The 21,376-nt window shown below is 29.3% G+C and overlaps 1 protein-coding gene across 13 annotated transcripts; it reads left to right on the top strand.

The window, feature by feature from the left end:
* Positions 1 to 3,790: 3,790 nt before the first annotated feature.
* LOC143256121 (exocyst complex component 6-like) lies at positions 3,791 to 20,255 on the top strand. 13 transcript variants are annotated; one of them, XR_013031095.1, is made up of 7 exons: positions 3,823 to 4,334; positions 7,173 to 7,246; positions 13,692 to 13,757; positions 14,977 to 15,033; positions 16,363 to 16,489; positions 18,488 to 18,646; positions 19,431 to 20,255. XR_013031095.1 is itself a non-coding variant. In XM_076512886.1 (5 exons), the coding sequence occupies exons 1-4, from the start codon at positions 4,266 to 4,268 to the stop codon at positions 15,014 to 15,016; spliced, it is 249 nt and encodes an 82-aa protein (XP_076369001.1). In that variant the 5' UTR covers positions 3,823 to 4,265; the 3' UTR covers positions 15,017 to 15,033; positions 19,431 to 20,255. The 13 variants fall into 13 exon arrangements, 3 of the variants coding, with proteins under 3 accessions (XP_076369001.1, XP_076369002.1, XP_076369000.1); XR_013031094.1 differs by lacking the exon at positions 16,363 to 16,489; XR_013031096.1 differs by lacking the exon at positions 16,363 to 16,489 and having other exon boundaries at positions 18,488 to 18,751.
* The last annotated feature ends 1,121 nt before the right edge of the window (positions 20,256 to 21,376 follow it).

Genomic DNA, 21,376 nt, shown 5'->3' with positions numbered 1-21,376 from the left:
TAATCACTATTATTTTTTTAAATCATTAAATATTAACTCACCAAATAAATCGAATAATAACTCTTAAACTAAAGATTTTGTATTTCCCAAAAAATATTAATTACTAATTTGAAATCATTCTTTCCCCAACTTGTGTGTCTACAGTGAAGTTATAATTTACGAAGCTTCTGTAATAAATAATCATTTTCTTTGAAACAAACCTGGATTTTTAAAGCGATAAAACAGGCAATTTTTAAGTACTCTATAACTTTTTATTTTCTATTTACATACATTTTATTTTAATTTTTTTATCGATGTGAAGTTTGTGAAAGTCCGGGACAAGTAAACATAAATCGAGAGTCATTGTCTCTTATTAGTGAAGAAAATCGTCCGATCATAGAAGTTATTCTGTTGTTGTCTTGCATCTGGCTTTCTAATTCGGTTAAACACTAGTCAAAAAATTCTTGTGGATCTAACAATGTTTCAGGAGCTTACGTTTCTCAATTTGTCTGTCGACTCTAGTCCTCAGAACCCTCTGACTCTGACGATTTCCTTTCGTTAAACAAATCTCGCAGTTCTTTGAAGTAAAGAGGTCTCATTGATTTGTATTTCGTAAATTTGTTGTGACGTCTACAAGGTGAAGGTACCTTCTTCCTTTCAGTTAACGGAGTTTCTGATATATATGAGATAATTGGTTTATATTTATGAGGCTGTGTTGTTATAAAATATTTGGCATGTGATCCTTCAAGACTTGTGATAATGTTTGTTATTTCACTTGAGGCATTGGTATTTTGGGTGTCCTTCCTATTGGTGAAAACATTCGCCTTTGTTTCTTTCTAAAAATAACAAGAATCAGGATAGGTTGATGTTAGTTATCATTATATAGAAATTAACTCTTGAAAATTAATACAATGAAACTACCGATAACTAGGCTATATAAATTTAGTGGATATCAATTCAAATACGTTTTCGAACAACACTTTTATTGAAATATCCAAATTTTGAGCAAACTAATTGACTCTATAAATTGATTTATAATAAGTAAAAAGGGAAGGGAATGTTTATCTTGTGCATGTCGAAATATTTACAACTTTACTTCGGGGGAAAACTCTGTAGAAAGTACGATATGTCTCTAGTACTAAACAGAACAATATGTAAACAATTACTAACAAGCGTTATTAGAAATTTGAGAATTTCAAAAATAATCAAACTAAAAAAGAAATTGAAATAAAAAACGTTGGTACCAACAACTATACTTTTAAGAATGATAAATTGCGTGATGTATATTTTAATTTAGTTGCTGCAATTATCGAGAATTTTACTCTACGTTGTTTTTGTTGGTTTTTTTTTTATCAGAAAACTTCAAAACGGACAATCTGTGTCTGCTCACCATGAGCATTAATACCAGACTTTTAGAGATATTAGTGTTCGGTCCTATTACTGGGCGTCACCAGATGTCCTTAATCTATGGATGCCTTTGTATTTAAAATTCGAATATTTTAATATTTGTTTGGAAACAGTTTAACATCGAGATGGCGCTGCGAAATTAATCAATATCGATATGAACTAAAGCGCAAAAAGAATACAAACACGACAATAATGATGCTTCATAAAAAGTAAAATAAAATACATTTTAACTCTATAACAAATTATTAACTACTTTTCTTCGTGAAAGCTCATACATTGGAAATCCTGTAAGGTATAAACAAAATCTAACAAATATAGCTTACCTTGTTCTTTATCTATTGTATCGTAGGTCAAAGGAGGTTTCAACTCAATGTATTTTCATAATTAATAATAAATAAGGATTTACAATGGTAAAGTTAAGGGTTCGATTTCCCCTCGGTTGGTACATTGGATATCCCGTTGTAGCTTTGCTATATGAAAAACGCAAATTTTGGTAATTAAAGGCCCGGAATGGCCAGATGTGTTGAGGCATTCGACGTGTAATCTGAGGGTCGCAGGTTCGAATCCCCATCACACCAAACATGTTCGCCCTTTCAGCCGTGGGGGCATTATAACGTGACGGTCAATCCCACTATTCGTTGGTAAAAGAGTAGCCCAAGAGTTGGCGGTGGGTGGTGATGACTAGCTGCCTTCCCTCTAGTCTTACACCCAGATCAGAATTAAAGATATGCTCAGTAACAGATACAGTTAATCAAATAAGCTCTTCAAACTTTCTTATTTCAAATGATAAGAATGCATCGTTTCATCGCTTGGATGTGAAAAGTGGCTAAACAATGTTTCTGAATACCAGAACTTACTGTGTGTTTGTAACAAAAGAAACATTTTTCTGCTATAACACTGTAGCATTTTGTAATTTCAATATTTTCACAGACGATTAAAGAAATCATTCAACAATTTTGATTTTTTAAAATTATTTGTTCTATGACTTGTAAAGAAAACAACAAAACCTTTCTAATTTCTAACATAAGGTTATCTCGTTTTCTGACTTCACGGAATGTCTAATTTCATTAATTGTGTAATGCTATTGATTAAATTTATTCATATCTATGTATGTATTTAGTTATTGTATATAATAATGATAAATCAAAAATTATTTCGTAATGATAAATTTATATCTGCAGACAAGTTTGATTTTCAACATTTTAACACTGCAGGCTTAACGCGGAAACAATGGCGGTGAGCTGTATGTTGGTAGCTGGAAAGGTGATTTCATGGATTTTGGAAAATTAATGTACAATCATTAAATATATGTCGAACTTATAACACTTTACATAAATTGTAGTAAAAATGGATGGAATCCGATCCATAATTTAAAGTTTTTTTTTACTTCTAAACACTACCAAAATCGATTCTTATAAGCATTTACCTTCCAAGAAATGAGTGATGAAAATTGGTTTTTGTGCTTTTATCTCCCAGTTTTTTGAGTATTCAATAACGCACTTATACACACCGGTATCAGAAAAATCAAATTTATAAATCATCAAATCTCCCGTGGCTTTGTTTACCCGAATTTTATTATCGTCTGTTGCTATTCCACCGTAGGGGCCAAACCAATAATACTGGAAAAGATCAAAAGTATATCTATTGATTCCAATGCTATCAGGGACACACGGAATCACCTGTGGGGCGCCAAGTACAATATTTTCATGTTTAAGTTTGATGTGTGCAGGCATTGCTATTATAACAGCATAGAATGCCATAAAAATCAATGTTTTGAAAAAAAACTTCACCATCTCTATATCTTAAAATCTGCTTGCAGTAGTAGCTTTAACTTTTTACAAAATGTCTTCCAATTATCTGTGTTGCTAGGATACTGTTTCATTGTTAATATTATAAATATTGTAAGCACGTAAGAACAAACAATATGATATAAAAGTTACGGAGTTCCGTATTAAACACTAAAAGCTGATAAAAGTTACGGAGTTACGGATTAAACGCTAAAAGCTGACAAATTACAGAAACTAAAAGGTGTGAAATTTATGATGAGGCAACAGAAACCACAGTTCCATTTTTTAAAGAGCTTTGATTTGAATTTAAAATATAGAAATTGATATATGTGAGAAAAACATCTAATGTTTACGTTATTTTATTACAAAATAAGACATTGTTGTTTCACAATAATACTTGCTAAATAATCACAATTATTGTTGTGAAAATAGTTCAAACAACTCGCCTGGCAGGTAAATTACATAAACGGAGTTTAAAAATTTTTTATTCTTCCCTTAAGTTTCCCCAATTTGAGTTAAAATATTAAAAAATAAAAGCATCATAAACAAACTGTTTACATTCTGGTTGGAACAGAATAACAAGAAAAAGAAATTTATTTATTTTCTCCCATGGAGATACCTAGGGGGCTGAATATAAAAATCGTATAGTTAATAACATCATAGGCCTAATATCAATGTCTTCTCACAAGTACAATGAATTGTGATTAAACTCTATCAGTTTAGAAAACGTCTTCACCGTAAGATTCGTTGCTGTGACAAGCTGCTCATATAAATATTGTTCTTATTGTGTTTGGTCGTCGGCAATGGATAGGACAAAGTATAGTTGATATAATATTGTACATGTTTGTTTTTGAAAAATTCGTGAGTGCTCACGAAGCACATGAGGTAGATATAGCCCAGAGTGCCGGTTTTGTAACTATGGCTGGAGGTGCAAGCAACTCTGTTAATGGAATTATCTGCAATTATTCAGTGAGACACTGGTCGTTGTGTGAGTCAGCCACTTTCTCTTGAAGTTATTCATCTCATGAACAATCTGAACCTGTTCATTTCGAGAAAGATTTTTATAGCCTTTTTCCACCACAGGATTTTCTCATGTTTCCCTGTACACCTCCTGCAGAGTCAGCTCGGTCTAATATTGCGTATTTAGGTATGATTTCTCAGGTATGTGATGTTTTATCCCTTTTTATGAATTCCTACAATCCTCATCCTTTTTTGTTGTATGATAGTTCTCAGTTCTTCCTTACCATATTTAGTTTTCCCACTTTCTTTGGATATTAGTGTTCATACAAAGTAATTTACTTCATAATTGGTTGAGAGTTCCAGCATGTCTTGCTTCCTATGTGCTGTGGATAGTTTGTTTGACGAACCATCAAGTAGCCTATCTGTTTTAAGACTCACAGGTGTTTGAATCTATTTTGCCAATATGGGAGTACCCCCTGACTTCCAGTGCTTTTAACCCATGCCTCTGTCTTATCCTTACTTTTGTGGTATTTATCTACCATACATTTACTTTCAGATACTCTGTACGAAAGTCCTGAGGTTTATGAGGAACAGCCTCTCCTTTGTTACTTCTAAGATGACTCATTTTTCATTCTCTACTCTCAATCCAGGTCATCAGGTTTTCTAAGTTGATATACCATTTTCTATTCTTAACATACTCTCTCTTCAGGAGTCAGGGGTTTGATATCCCTTCTGGTCTCATTAATTTCAGGTGAAGATGGTATGATCCTCATTCTACACCCACCCTCTCTATCTGTGTCAGTTTCCAGCAGCACAGATTTTGGATGTAGTTGTCAAGTACAGTCCATCATGTCCTAGCCACTTTGTGTCTGGGGACACTTCCATTTTTCCCCAATACTAATTGGATTTACTTCTCAGTTTTTGTCTACCAGAATATACAACACATTTCCCAGATTGGTGAAGAGTATGGCTGATTTAGAAGTAGTGTAGTCTCCCACATCATATCTACATATCTAATTCTTTAGACATAAGGTGTGTCCTTTGTATTCTTTCAAAGGGTGCTTCTTTTCTTCCCTTGCACCAATTCAGTGTGTGATTGTATCTGATTATATAAGTACAGCTAATGTACCATATTAGAAGTTAGTTTTTCTATACATAAAATGTACTTCCTCTCCACTCAAAATGAGTGATTCAATTCTCCACTAAAACTCAAAACAGTAATTTGATAGAACCAAATAGAGGAAGTCGCACGTATAATGAGTGTATAGCACTTTCCTTTGTGGAGGATTAACCACGATAATTTGCATGAGGGACATTAAAATGAGTCATTTCCAAAGGAAGGGAGGAAAAAAAGGCTTGTGGCATGTTTTTCTTTCTTTTTTTTCACATAGAGGCAGCACTAAATGAGACTAGTTATAGGAAATACATTTTCTGTATAGGAATCATAACTTTCACTGTTGCCCTGCTTAATATCTTATTTTGTTGAAAATCACCTATATTTTCAAGAAAATTGGGATCATCTAGAAATTTTTCCTTCTCTCTAGTATGTTTTCTTGGCCTCCAAATTAACAAGGTGCCTTATATCCAATTTTATATTGTAAGCCTTGATATGGATATATCATCCAGTTGTAAAGAGACCCAAGGCATCTCTCAGTCCTAACTTGTTAATTTAGAGGCCAAAAAAACATCCTGGACAGAGGGAAAAATTTCTAGAAGATCCCAAAAGATTAAAGAGTCTGAGTTTAGTACAAAAGTAGATAAAAAAAGATTGAAGTAGGTGATGCAACTTTGAACATTTTACAGTTTTAAGTCAGCTTTATCATACTAATAAGATATAGTGCATAATGTAAGCCAGTAGTGAAAAGGAAAGGATGGTTTTCTGTGGACAAATATTTAGTCCCATCTCTTTAAGTAAGGTGTACTTTCTCTGAATTCAGCTTGACAGTGAGGATGAATCACATATATTAACCTGGTTTTGCTTGTGTTATTCAGTTGTTATAGTAGTGAGGTACAATGTATGTATAATGTAAGTACTGTGGTTCCTGGGACACAAACAGCACAGTATAAAGATGGACATTAATACAATAACAGTTTCCTTACTTGACTATTTTCCATATATTGCAACAAAGGTTGCAATTATTGTTGAATTAGACAATGACTGAAGGTGGAAATTTTGCATTTAGCAAACACATTATGCTATGATCTTTTTATGGATGATTTATGGACAAAATTGAAAGTGCTTTTGTTGTTATTTTTTAAAGCTTTTAACATCTGGGGAAATAAGGTTAACACAGTATATGCAAATCAAGAAATTTTAAGAGTTTGGAAAATTTGTACCTTATAGACCATCACACTTTAATGTTATTACCTTAAAATTGAAACTGTTTATTTAAACCACATCTGAAACATAAAACCATTTTTATCAAAATCTAATTTCAAAGATACCCAAGAATAATTAACTTCTTAAAGTTTTAGGTCAATGAGGAATTGTATTTTTTTTAATGAGATTTAGTTCTCTGTGAAGAGATTTATTTTTGTTGTTGATTAATTAATGAAATTCTTATTGTAGTTTTGTTCTTATTTATTTTTCAGTTGTGTAAATAATCAGAATACTTAACAGTCTTACACAGTATTATTTGTTTAAGGGTTCATTTATCTTTTAAGAACAACTTTCAGGCTTCCTGCTGCCCTTGGAACTATTTCATTGTAAATCATGTTCAGTTTTGATGGCCATAATAATGTATTATTATGAAAATACTTCTTTCATTGTAGTAAGTTTCTACAAACGTTGATGAGGTCAATCTTATTCCACACATTTTGATACACTTTTCACACAATCTCCACTGCATTTGGATGTTGGCTTTCTAGACTATGTTTAAGCAGATCAAAGACAAAAATGAAACATCATTTTATGCTTCAATAAAACTGAATTGTGTTGGCAATCCAAATATTTTATGATAAGGCCTTTAAAACAAATTCAGATAATAATTATTCATTAATGGATATAAACTAAACTGAGTTCTTTTTTGTCTTCAATAGTGTTTGCTAATTCAGAACCTGTTAGAGGGTTTGAAGAAGGTGCACTCCAGATGTGCTTTGCTGATCTTAGGCAGGTTAGTAAACCTTTACAAAACTCTACTATTTAAGTTCATATTAAAAGATATTACAAGTAATGTAAACATTGCTTTTGGACTAAATACATTTTATGTGGTTGCTGTAGAATAGTCATTAATATTGTATATGTATGTAACATAGACATATATTATGTATATAGATATGTAATTAACAGTTACATTATGGAAGACATTAAACCTTGAAGAATGATATATGCTCATAGGAAGAAAAGTATGCAACTCTCATGAAATGCCTTTCAAAATGAAACTAGTTAATGAAATTATTTCCTTAAAACTTGATAACAAACTTTCATTAAAGTAAGTAGTTTCAGCAAAAGTTTTATTTTGTAAATATTTTTTGGATTTTTCTGATAAAAATTCATTATTTAATGTAGTTATTTACACTTGGACTGTGAGTAGTTCACATGCAAAGTAATTTTTACATAAAGTATAAAAAAATACGTTTTAACCTTACTGTTTTCTACATTTCATTTGCATAACCTCTAGAACCTCATAAATGAACATCAATTGTTGTTTTTTAAGGTAAATGTTTGTACTTTTTTTCTCTTTTATGCAACCATTACTAACTCTATTTGTCATCATCAACAGAGAGTGCAGGGAAATGTTTTAAAATTAACAAAATGTGTACATACCTTTACATCTTTATAGAAATTTATTAGTATAGTCATCTTTTTCACATATTCATAATTTAATGTCTTTATCTTTTCATTTATAGTTTATTTTTAACTCTCCTTTAAAATTCATTGTCACTATTTATTCTGATATGTTAACTGATACCAATAGGCCTTTTATGAAGAAGTTATTTTGAGAAATTCCCCACATAGGTGTGTTGCCAAAACAGGATGGCTGTGATAGATACTATCTTGTTTATAAAGCTTTCACAATCTGTGTAACAAGTTAAGCTTATAAAAACAATTAAAACACTCAAATAGGATTTTTATAACATAAATTATACACAGTCAACTAAAATATAAAAATTAGATTTAAGTACAATTCAACTGTCTCTAACTATAGCATTTTGATGTAACAAAACACTGTAAGTGCTGTAGACAATAGTACTGCAGGCTGTTACTTCGACATCAGTACAAAAACTGTACACCAATTTCATATTAACTGTTGGTGGAGTGGAGTGTAAACTGAGCTCTTTATAACATCTTTGTACACTTGTATTAACTAATTACTTGTACGTCATAAATTTGTTTCCAAAGTATAGAAGATTGGCATAGCACCCATAAAAGGCTGTAAAATCTATTTCTCTTTTGCAGTGGATTCAGTTCTAAGACTGCATATGTCGTATGTCTCAAAAGGACATGTGAAAATACATTGGCATCTAGACAGTTGTATGCATTGTGAGCTTATGTTAAATTGAGATTTGTTGTCAATTGAGAATTGAGATTCTGTTAAATTGGAGATTTTTTTTATATAACTTGGATCATGTGACAAGCAAACTATGTGAGCAAAATATTTATTTTAAATGTTTCTGTTGTTACAAAGAATTAAAACTTGGATAACATAAACATTAAATTATATACTATAATGTTAATTTCATTCACATGCATGGATTGTAAAGATGTTTAGTTAAATTTTGCACATAATTCAGTAATTTGCATATAAATTAATTTTAAAATGCTATTGTTCTGATCAGATAAACAGATATGACTTTCAGTGTTATTTTGTTTATCAACACTACTCATCATTGAGTTTCTGATGTGAGTACTTAAGACCATGTCATTTAAATGCTTCTGTGTGAATTTTAATCTGGAATTTTTTGCCCGTTAGCTTCAGTCAAGAACACTTTTTATATATCTGGGAACCAAATATATACACGAGATTCACATTCATTGTCAGTGACATCCGTCAATGTATTTATGGCATTTGTACTTGTGATTATAAATGTCACACATGTTTGTAATTGATACATTTTTTGTTGACTTCGCTCTCTTGAACTTCGAGTAATCCAGTTACATGTCTTGTCACAGCTGTAAATGAGAGTGACTTATTTTGTCACGTAATTCTTGGAATTGTGATTTCTACATGAAGTTATTTGCTTTTATTCTCTTTTTTTTATTATTTTTTCTGTTGACTAAATCACTGGACTTTTCTACAGGCTTTAAAAGAATTTCAAAGTAATTGTTAATCAGATTGTTTACTTCTGCTATAATTATTTTGGTGAACTTTGTATTTGGTCATTCTAATTTGCTTGAGAAACATCTCTAGAATACTTTAGAATCCTCTTTTCTTAGTCTTGCCTGAAACATCAGTCTAGTCTAGTTATCTGAATGGTAAATGGTGAACAAGTTTTTGTATTTGTCTTGTCCATCCCATAGTTCTGATGCTCATGAACTGTCATGGTTAGTAACCTGTATGGTCACTTCAGCCTGATTGTTAATTGAGAACTTTTTATTAATGACTAGATACCAGTTATTCATTACTTTTTATCCTGTGTTTTGACAAATAATCTGCTTCCATATTCTTGGAAATCTCAAAGAACTATTTATTTCGTAGTCGTGGCTGAAAATCAATCATTAGTCTTCTTCATACAGAGACTGGTTGATATATATATATATATATATATATATACAGTAGTTTAAATATTCAGTGACCATCATGGAGGTCTGTTTTCTCTTTTTTTAACTCAAGGGAGTTTCCAGTTTGTATTATGTGAATTTTGTTGCATATTGCTTTTTCTTTGTATTAGAGGATGTGTGTCTCAGGTTAATAGGCTGGCTTTTATTGGTCACTAGCCATTGTTAGAGAAGGTTGTATAAAGTTTTACTTGTACAGGTCTCATGTTTTTCTAGGTATAAGGAAGCACTGTGCTGGTCTACAGTACATGGAATCCTCTCTTACTTCACAAAAGAAATATTGTTTTTATAAATACCTAAAGTTAAAAAAAGGACAAAAACAGTTACATTATTTAACTAGTGTTTCAAGCAACTGCCCTTCATTAGGTTTGATATTGTTTAAGGTTATTTAATTTTCTCAAGTTTCAACACAACTGTTCATTGTCATTTGTGAAACTTTTCCACTTTTAGAAAGAAATTAAGGATGTTTATTGGATAGCATTGTTAAATTCTATAACAGTATGACATCATTCTTAGTCCTAGAATTAATGACCTTTGTGCATCTCTTAAAAAAATTTCAAAACAACTTTGTATTTTTTTTATTATTTTATCAATATCATTTATATTTTAATTCATTTTTCTATTTCCCATATATTAGTATTGTTTCCTATATGTTAATATCACCTATATTTTTATTCATTTTTCTATTTTTGGTATATTAGTATTGTTTCCTACATATTAATATCACCTATATTTTAATTCATTTTTCTATTTCCCATATATTAGTATTGTTTTCTATATATTAATATCACCTGTATTTTTATTCATTTTTCTATTTCCCATATATTAGTATTGTTTCCTATATATTAATATCACCTATATTTTTATTCATTTTTCTATTTCCCATATATTAGTATTGTTTCCTATATATTAATATCACCTGTATTTTTATTCATTTTTCTATTTCCCGTATATTAGTATTGTTTCCTACATATTAATATCACCTATATTTTTATTCATTTTTCTATTTCCGTATATTAGTATTGTTTCCTGCATATTAATATCACCTATATTTTAATTCATTTTTCTATTTCCCATATATTAGTATTGTTTCCTATATATTAATATCACCTGTATTTTTATTCATTTTTCTATTTCCCGTATATTAGTATTGTTTCCTACATATTAATATCACCTATATTTTTATTCATTTTTCTATTTCCGGTATATTAGTATTGTTTCCTACATATTAATATCACCTATATTTTAATTCATTTTTCTATTTCCCTTATATTAGTATTGTTTCCTATATATTAATATCACCTATATTTTTATTCATTTTTCTATTTCCCATATATTAGTATTGTTTCCTATATATTAATATCACCTGTATTTTTATTCATTTTTCTATTTTCCGATATTAGTATTGTTTCCTACATATTAATATCACCTGTATTTTTATTCATTTTTCTATTTCCCGTATATTAGTATTGTTTCCTACATATTAATATCACCTATATTTTTATTCATTTTTCTATTTCCCGTATATTAGTATTGTTTCCTACATATTAATATCACCTATATTTTTATTCATTTTTCTATTTCCGGTATATTAGTATTGTTTCCTACATATTAATATCACCGATATTTTTATCCATTTTTCTATTTCCCATATATTAGTATTGTTTCCTATATATTAATATCACCTATATTTTTATTCATTTTTCTATTTCCCATATATTAGTATTGTTTCCTATATATTAATATCACCTGTATTTTTTATTCATTTTTCTATTTCCGGTATATTAGTATTGTTTCCTACATATTAATATCACCTATATTTTTATTCATTTTTCTATTTCCCGTATATTAGTATTGTTTCCTACATATTAATATCACCTATATTTTTATTCATTTTTCTATTTCCCGTATATTAGTATTGTTTCCTACATATTAATATCACCTATATTTTTATTCATTTTTCTATTTCCGGTATATTAGTATTGGTTCCTACATATTAATATCACCGATATTTTTATCCACTTTTCTATTTCCCATATATTAGTATTGTTTCCTATATATTAATATCACCTGTATTTTTATTCATTTTTCTATTTCCCATATATTAGTATTGTTTTCTATATATTAATATCACCTGTATTTTTATTCATTTTTCTATTTCCCGTATATTAGTATTGTTTCCTATATATTAATATCACCTATATTTTTATTCATTTTTCTATTTCCCATATATTAGTATTGTTTTCTATATATTAATATCACCTGTATTTTTATTCATTTTTCTGTTTCCCATATATTAGTATTGTTTCCTATATATTAATATCACCTATATTTTTATTCATTTTTCTATTTCCCATATATTAGTATTGTTTTCTATATATTAATATCACCTGTATTTTTATTCATTTTTCTATTTCCCATATATTAGTATTGTTTCCTATATATTAATATCACCTATATTTTTATTCATTTTTCTATTTCCCATATATTAGTATTGTTTTCTATATATTAATATCACCTGTATTTTTATTCATTTTTCTATTTCCCATATATTAGTATTGTTTCCTATATATTAATATCACCTGTATTTTTATTCATTTTTCTATTTCCCATATATTAGTATTGTTTCCTATATATTAATATCACCTATATTTTTATTCATTTTTCTATTTCCCATATATTAGTATTGTTTTCTATATATTAATATCACCTATATTTTTATTCATTTTTCTATTTCCCATATATTAGTATTGTTTCCTATATATTAATATCACCTCTATTTTTATTCATTTTTCTATTTCCCATATATTAGTATTGTTTCCTATATATTAATATCACCTATATTTTTATTCATTTTTCTATTTCCCATATATTAGTATTGTTTTCTATATATTAATATCACCTGTATTTTTATTCATTTTTCTATTTCCCATATATTAGTATTGTTTCCTATATATTAATATCACCTGTATTTTTATTCATTTTTCTATTTCCCGTATATTAGTATTGTTTCCTATATATTAATATCACCTGTATTTTTATTCATTTTTCTATTTCCCATATATTAGTATTGTTTCCTGTATATTTATTTACATTATCATTTTCTGTAATACCCGTTCCTTTTTATTTTTCTATTATGTGAAAACTGTTTAAACATCTTTTTAACTGTTGTCATTGCCATCTTTCATGTGATGCACACATTTTTTATGTACATCTAAACATGACAGGAATGTATTCTGTTATTATTGACATAAATGACATCAACATCTGTACTTGTAATGTGCCCTACTAATCATTGGTCTTTATTATCCTAGAAAAGGAATAGTCAATCTAGTTAAAATATTTTGTCACCTTTATTGGGTTATATGTAGTACTGATAAAGATTTAAACACTCATTCAGTTTCACATGTACATGAACAGTCAAAGGATTGTTAGGCTAGTTTGGCCTGCTTGAAATGAATCGTGTATTTTGTTCAGTTTAAAGTCTTGCTCAGTATGTTAGTTATTGCTATTTCTTTTCCAAAAGTTTAGTAATGCATTTGAAAGCCATGCTGTGTAACATTGAATAGATTCAAAATAGTTATTAGTATCTGAATAGACCTATTTGCTTAAAAGTTCCACCAGTCTATAGAAATACAGAGATAAAAGTTATAGTTTTGTAAATCACCTTTTGAGTACATGCATAAAGATTGACTCTGCTTACTGTTACTGGGAAGATTTTAAATTTTTCATGAAACATTAAGAACAAGTTATGAAGTACTTTATAAAAATGATAAAAGTAGCATGAGATAGACTTAAAAATTCAAATAACTTAACTTTATTTTAACTAAACATTTTAGTAAACTGAAAACATTGAAGATCAACATGTTGCATTCTTTGGAAATAAGAAGCTTTATGGCTGTCAGGTATTTACAGTGTTAAAGAGAATAATGTGTGGATAGTAGAAGGAACACTCTAAATGTCCCTGTGGTGTTGATATATATAATAAACAGTTTGTCATGCTTCTTTGTTTTAATAGTAATGGTCTACAATTTATATCATTGTTTTGTAACAAAATTCCCAATTGATATTGTTAGGTCAACTATGGTATTTATGTTGTGAATGTTTAATATACATATTGGTTTGTTTTTTATTCTTGTTAACTTTGGTGATAGAACAAAACAATTTAATTCAGAAATTATTTAGATTTAGAATTGATATTTTGTTTTTATTGAGCCTAGAGTAAGTTATTGCACAGTACATTTTTAAGCTTAATTATAAAACAAATAATACCCTAGGCTCACTTATTGCACCACGATAAGTTAAATAGCATTTTATTTATATTTTTTTAAGTTGTTTATTAACATTGAGGTATAGACAAATGTAAGATAGAAGTTACCAAGGGTTTCAATGGAGTAGTGTTTCAACTAAGCCTTTGTTATAATAATGTTTTACACCCAATGCTTATATTTAGGCCATTAAATACACCTTCTGTTACTAATGTTAAGATCAGATGATAGCTAGTTGTGTCTTAGTGTGAATGTGTAGTATTTAAAGTACATAATTCCCTCCAGTTTTACACTGTTAAATTAGGGATAGCTAGCTGACTTCCCTCTAGTCTTACACTGTTAAATTAGGGATAGCTAGCTGACTTCCGTCTAGTTTTACACTGTTAAATTAGGGATAGCTAGCTGACTTCCTAGTTTTACTGTTAAATTAGGGATAGCTAGCTGACTTCCGTCTAGTTTTACACTGTTAAATTAGGGATAGCTAGCTGACTTCCTTCTGGTTTTACACTTCTAAATTAGGGATAGCTAGTGCAGATAGCCCTCGTGTAGCATTGCATGAAATTCAAAAACAAACAAACATAATTGAAGATGTATTAACTGTGGAAACTCTTCCAAGTAAAATAGTTCCATATATTTTTTGATATCACATCTTCCAATTATTTTAGTTTAGTCACAGAGTCCATCAGTCTCCTTTCACTAAAACTGATTTCTTATTATTACTTTCTGACTTATAGTGTACAATTCATTCTTCTTGTAATTTTTGTTAGTTAATTTATGTATGGCAGTTTACTTTATTTTGGTGCACTGGAATTTATCTTGCAGAATTTTTGTAGTTATATTTTCTTATAACTTCTAGACCTTTTCATGACATGGGACTGGGCAACCTACTTTCATGACTATGGACAAGAAAATAGTAAGTATTGAAGGGTAAACCCACAAGTTGCTGTAGTTCTGCTTAAAAATTAAGTGGAACATAAAAGTGATCAAAGTTGATTTTAAATGTCACTATAACTTGCTTTATTATAAATTGTTAAAGTCTTTTCAATAATTATTATGCATGTTTTGATTTTTAAAAAAGGCAAAAGGAAACGTATAGCCGCCTGAAAATTTGCATGTTTAGTTACCTAGTTATGTGTTGCCCTTAAGAAACCTGATACTATTGATGTCTTACTCCAAGACAAGTCCTGCAAGATGTCAAGTTTCATTTTTTAAATTAAAAGTTAAGTCTTATTTTGTTTCTCAACTAGCCTTTGACAGATGTAAATACAAATTTAGAAAGAATGAAGGTAAGATGATAAATAGTTGTAGACTGTGAATAAAGTAATGTTTTATTTTTTCTTTCCTTAATGTTAGTTTATTTTTAGTATTGGTTAAATTGTTTGATATATATATATATATTTGTTTATGAGGATTATTTTGCATTGTTATCTTAAGATAAGTGTTTAGAACAAAACTAAACCTCCTAAGCTAGCTGAATTTTGTGTTTGGGATTATAGTAAAAAAATTTGCTTGCATTGAGGGTACCATAACAGATGAATCAATACCTTTTAATCATCATAAGTATGGTGACATGTTAGACGTTATATAATATTCATTACTCGTTTAATTTTTATTTGAACTATGTAGGTATTTTGTTTTGATCAGAAGTTGGAAACAGTTGTAGATTTTATTACCAAAAAGTTTCTCTCTGTAGATGTTTTTTATCACAGTAATATATTAAACATAAATTGAGAATTCTCTGTATTAATACCATAATTATTAATGAATCAGTTTTAACTGTCTAGAGTTTAATAATAGTTGAATGTCTGTTGTGTAGTCAGTTAATCATACATGCATACAATTTGCACATATTCACAAGATGATAGGTTCCAATGCTTCACATTAAATAAACATTCTTAGATTTTCATCTCCACGTGTTAATGTGAGAGTAATAAAACATTGAATACAAAGTAGATAAATATTATCAATATATTATTTTTCTAAGGTAGATAGAAATAAAATCTTAAATTTATGGTATAATGTTTATAACTAAAATTCTATTTTACATTTTGAAGTTAATAATCATGAATGTGTTAGTTAATTTAGCCATAATTAGTTTTATTTAGTAGAAAACCACTTAAATTCAGAATGTTTGTTTATTCATATATTTAACAGTGCTTACCACAAATTTGCACAATTAATTGATACTTTCTTGCATATAAATACGATAGTTTTCCTTAACCTTTTTTTTTATGATAACTAGGTGCCTGGGATTTTTATAATGAAAGAACACCTCATATCTGTTAAAGCATGTCTTGTTAGTTGGCATAACTAAGAATATAGGTACTTGTAGGAATATCATGAAGTATATAGTTTGTACAGGTTGATCTGTAAGTAATTTTGAAAATTTTATATTTAAGGTTGTTCTGTGTGTAAGCTTCTTTATAATATAAGTTATATATGGTTTTAACTATCAGCTTTGAGTTGTACTTATGAGATAAAATTCATGTTTTTTGTTTGTGTTGAAATATCCTTAAGTCATTCAATCAAAGTAATTTTTTAGAAATATGTAAAGCATATAAGTGTTTGAGTAATTTTGCACAGTAATTATATGTGTTTAGAAGTTACACTGTGCACAAAAGCTTCTCTACTACAATAAAAATACAACTGTTCATGAGTCGTTTGTTGATCCTGATTCTAAAAATTGTTGAATATTACTGATCACCTCTAGTTTTTGAGTTATCTTATGTTTATTCTAAATATTCTTATATATTGTGAAAATAACTGTCTCTGATAACTTTATTTATTTATTGAAAATTGCATTTAAGAATGTTAAAAAACAACGTGTAATTATATACTGAAAATACACTTAAGCTATGTTTAAAACTTTCATCATGGTATTATTATTTATTTCTTTTTACAAAATACCTGACTGACTTATTGCATCTTTTATGTATGTTGTTAGTTTCATGCTATAAGAATCAACAGTAATCTTCTGTCATCACATGATTCCACTGTCTTTCTTTATGTTACTGTTCTATTATAGACATAACTTAAGGGAAGTGCTCACCAAGATTATTGCTCACTGCACCTAGATCATTTGATAAGAAGCTTAATTAAAAGTGTGAGAAGTGTAACTGTAGTGACATCTTGGACCCAGTTTTCCTCTTGTTCTAGAGATATCATAATCGACAAATAGTTTTCATCTCTGTAAATTCAAGAAAATTTTAACAACCAGTTTGAGTGATTTCCTGCAGGAAGTTCTTTCTGACTGAGTAATGTTTCAAAATCACCATTCATCAGCACTTCCCAAATCTGTGACCCAACAAAGATACCACCTTTAGATTTTACTTCACTGAATTTTGAAACTTATAAGACAGATGGAGTGAGGGAAGAAACATATCTTGATGATTCAGTGAAAGTTGGAACTCAACTTTCTGTTTTCCTGGAACATAATTCTCTCACTGGCCATTCCTTTTTTTTTAAATGAATTTTATGATATTGGCTATCCCAGACAGACTACAGTGTTTAGTATACTCACTTTATAGACTTAGCAGTAGTGGATATTTGATTGCTTCAGGTATAAGCTGCATGTTCTACTATGTTTACAGCATTAATAACAGGAACCAATGGCTTAGTGTTCTCATTATGTGAAAGCACAGTTTTCACACTAACTTTAGATGTATTGGTAAAATGTTTTCTTTCTTGAGAGTATATTCATTACTTGATTCTTCAATTAGTGCATCAACATTTGTACAGAAACACAAAGTATCTTGCGTGCTGTAGTGAGAAGCAAGACTTTTATGATAAATTCCATTGCCGTAAATGAAAATTCCCATGCTGTTTCAGTATAAAACAAGTCACAGATCTGATCATTTAGCTCATCTTGTGTGATCAAATGAGGCAGTTTATGCTGAGATGCCACAGGGGTAAAATTACTAAATGAAGGAAGTAAAGATGATTCATTGTCTTTTTTGCAGTATAACTTCTATTTCCCACTTTGCTGCTGGATGTGACACAAGAAAATCATCCCCATGAGGAACTGGTTTCATCACAATCTCTGGATATTAGGTGTATTGTTTAGTTTTGTCTGAATATCCAGAAATATTAATGCAAAAATAACAGTTAGGTGATCTTTGGGCTCACACTGTATCATTGAAATTGTCAATGACACAATTGCTCTTCTTTTATTTAGCCACTGTGTGAAGCTAGATTTGGAAACTGTACAACACAAATGTAGCATAAACTGTTTAGGTGGTTTTTGGACTTGAAGTGAAAGCAGTCAGTACATGAAATAATTTTCTAAAAAGTATAAAAGAATTATGTTTAGAGAACTAGTTTAAAATATTTTAAAAACAAAATTTTGATTTTATTTGATTATATCACAGGTATGATGTGAGGAAGATGGACTTTGTTTTGAGTGTGCACAGAGCCAGACAAAGTAACCAACTGAGTGAGTGAGTGAAAAGCAGTTGAGAGAGAGGTGTATCACTCTGCCCATTTTAAGCTCAGTTGAAGGACTCCTCAAATATTCCTGGGCAGAAAAGGTGAACATGGGAATGAAGCAAAATTGGTGCAAGTCATTATAATTTTATCAAGAACAAGTAGCACATATAAACAATATATATGGAGTTTTACACCAATACAATACAGTTACTGTTTGAAGTTATCAAAATTTATTCCTTTTGTTCATTAAACTTTCTATGTAAACTTAATTTCACAGTATAAACCTATTGAACTGAGCTGATTGTATGGTATTACACATATTGTTGATAAAGTAGTGAGATACTACAGTATCTTAAAATCTGAGGTGATGGACAAGTTGTGATTACATATCTGAAACCAAAACTATTTAATTACCAAGAATCACTTGAGTTTTTCTAGTAGCAAATGATTTGTAATGCAGTGTTACCTAAAACATTGTTTAGGGCAAATTTGTGTGTGCAGACTTATAAAAGAATTGATTGATTGATGAATTTGTGTTATAAAGATAAAAAGTTTTTTTTTGTTTTTTACTTTACAATGGTGTGTTTACACTTTATATTTTATAATGCATGCTTTTGAACCAATTGCAATGTTTATTTATTTATGAAAAGTGTATAACTTCCTTTCAAGTTGTTTTAGAAATAAAATTATTGCTAAAAAATACAAGTTTCAAATAATGCAACATTTTTTTAAAGGGTCTTATTTTTTTTAGGTAGGTCTTGTTCAGGCTTGTGAATGAAAAGGATTTGTACAATGTTAATAATATAATTTACTAATTTTTTAAAATATTATTAATTTGACCTGTCCATACTTTTAGTGTGAATTAATGTTCTTTACTCCCTTAAGGGTGAGAGAAGCAGACAAGAAGAAAAATATATTTTCAGCATTAAAAAAGAATCAACGAGACAAGAAGAAGTTGGTAGAAACCGTCCCAAAACAGCTCAGACAGTTAACATCAAACAGTGATTAGTATAATTGTACTTTATTCTTCCCTTTGTTACATATTTTGGTTTCCTATAATTACTGGCTTGATGGAAAGTATCCATTCAGTTTTTGTGTGTTTAATGAATTAGTAAAATGTGACTGTTCAATGTCAAGAACATTGATATCAATTATTCTGAGAAGTGAGTGAACCAGGCTTTCAGTTAACATTAATAAAATATAAAGATTCTTATCATTCTTTACTGTAGTTTTGTTAAAAATGGACAGTTCTAGAGCAGAGCTTACCATATTCATGTCTGCCATAAAGGGAAATTAGGCCAAGAAGTGCACTTTCTACTTATTTCTAACAAAATATATTGACCAGTTTTGATTGTTTGGCTATATAGTTTTAAAATTTTGTGAGAGACAAAAACGTTTATGACACTAAATTATTAAAATTATTTGACCCATGTGTTGCTTTTATTTCTCAGTTTTAAATCACTTTTGTTTAGCCCATTTATTGTGTTATAGAATAGGAAAGAGTGTGATTCTAAGGAAGTTTGATATTATAATTAAATTGTGATATTAACACAAATAATAAAAAAACGACATTAAACTAGGGTCAGTGTTATAGTTCTCTTCTAATTTTCCATTTGATTTAATAGCCAGCTCATAACTGTTTGGTCTCAAGGTAATACATAGATAGTAGAAAATGAACTTGAATCATCTAATAAACTGTTGTTGTGACACAACTGAATTCCTTGTGTTTTTCTGAATATAACTTAACAACTAATTGTAAAGTTACATACAGATATTAGAATATAAACAAACCTTGTGGTCTAATAAATAGCAGCTATGATAGATCTAAACTGTCTTCTTTATGATTCAACACACTGATATAGTTGTGTTAAGAGAGTCATCTGTATAAACAATATCTGTAAAGATGTGTTTTCAAAACAAACACCAAGGGCCTTTATGAGATTTTTAGAATGGTACTTAATACAGTTTTTCAAGTGTGGTTCCAGTTATTACTGGAAGAAACATCATCATGTGGATACAAAGTAAAATTGCCAACCTGGTATGTGGTGAAGTTAAATGGTGAGCAGACAATACAGGAGAGAACAGTTAGTATTATATACAATAATTTAGATATAGTTGACTGGTATGCTGTAACATAATAATACATTGTGTTATAATAATCCATAAATGGCTAAATGATTGTTACTATACCACAACTGCTGCATCCTAATGGCAGACACTAGAAAAACACAGTACTCTGACAAGGAAAAAAAAGGTTAATGTGATTGTTACCCTGCTAATATGGTATACCCTAATATAGTGGGAGATGCTAAAAACAAACAAACAGTACTACAACCATGAAAAAGTGGCTAAATGATTGTCACTGTGCTGTACCTTGATGTTGCTATAAGGTGACTTTTTTGTGGTGCTAAATAATTTGACAAAGTTGTTTACCAAACTAATGCAGAAGAGCATATTATAATACTACTATAGAATAATTCAGTTTGTTTGTAACATATATAAAACAAATATGTCTGTAGTAATATTACAAGGTAGTTTAATTTGTTTATTATTGTATAAACAGACTTTTCATCCTCTACTTACATCAGATACTTAGAGCTGGTTTTTACTCAATATTAAACATATTTACGTGCTGCGTATCTGAAAGCCAGAGTTCAGTTTATTTTGAAATAAATCTCACACATCTCATGCTTGTAAGAAATGTTTGGTAGGATAGTCTACAAATGGGAAAAGAACTTAAAAAAAATCTTAAAAATGGGAATTATATTTGACATGTTTCTCTAATAATTGGACACTGAAAGAAGTTAGTTGTGCTTAACTTTTATGAAATA

Source organism: Tachypleus tridentatus, chromosome 7, assembly GCF_004210375.1.
Source record: "Tachypleus tridentatus isolate NWPU-2018 chromosome 7, ASM421037v1, whole genome shotgun sequence".
In the NCBI taxonomy this organism is placed as follows: Eukaryota; Metazoa; Arthropoda; class Merostomata; order Xiphosura; family Limulidae; genus Tachypleus; species Tachypleus tridentatus.
Note: the sequence above shows the minus strand (reverse complement) of the source record. Positions and strands in the feature narration are given on the sequence as shown.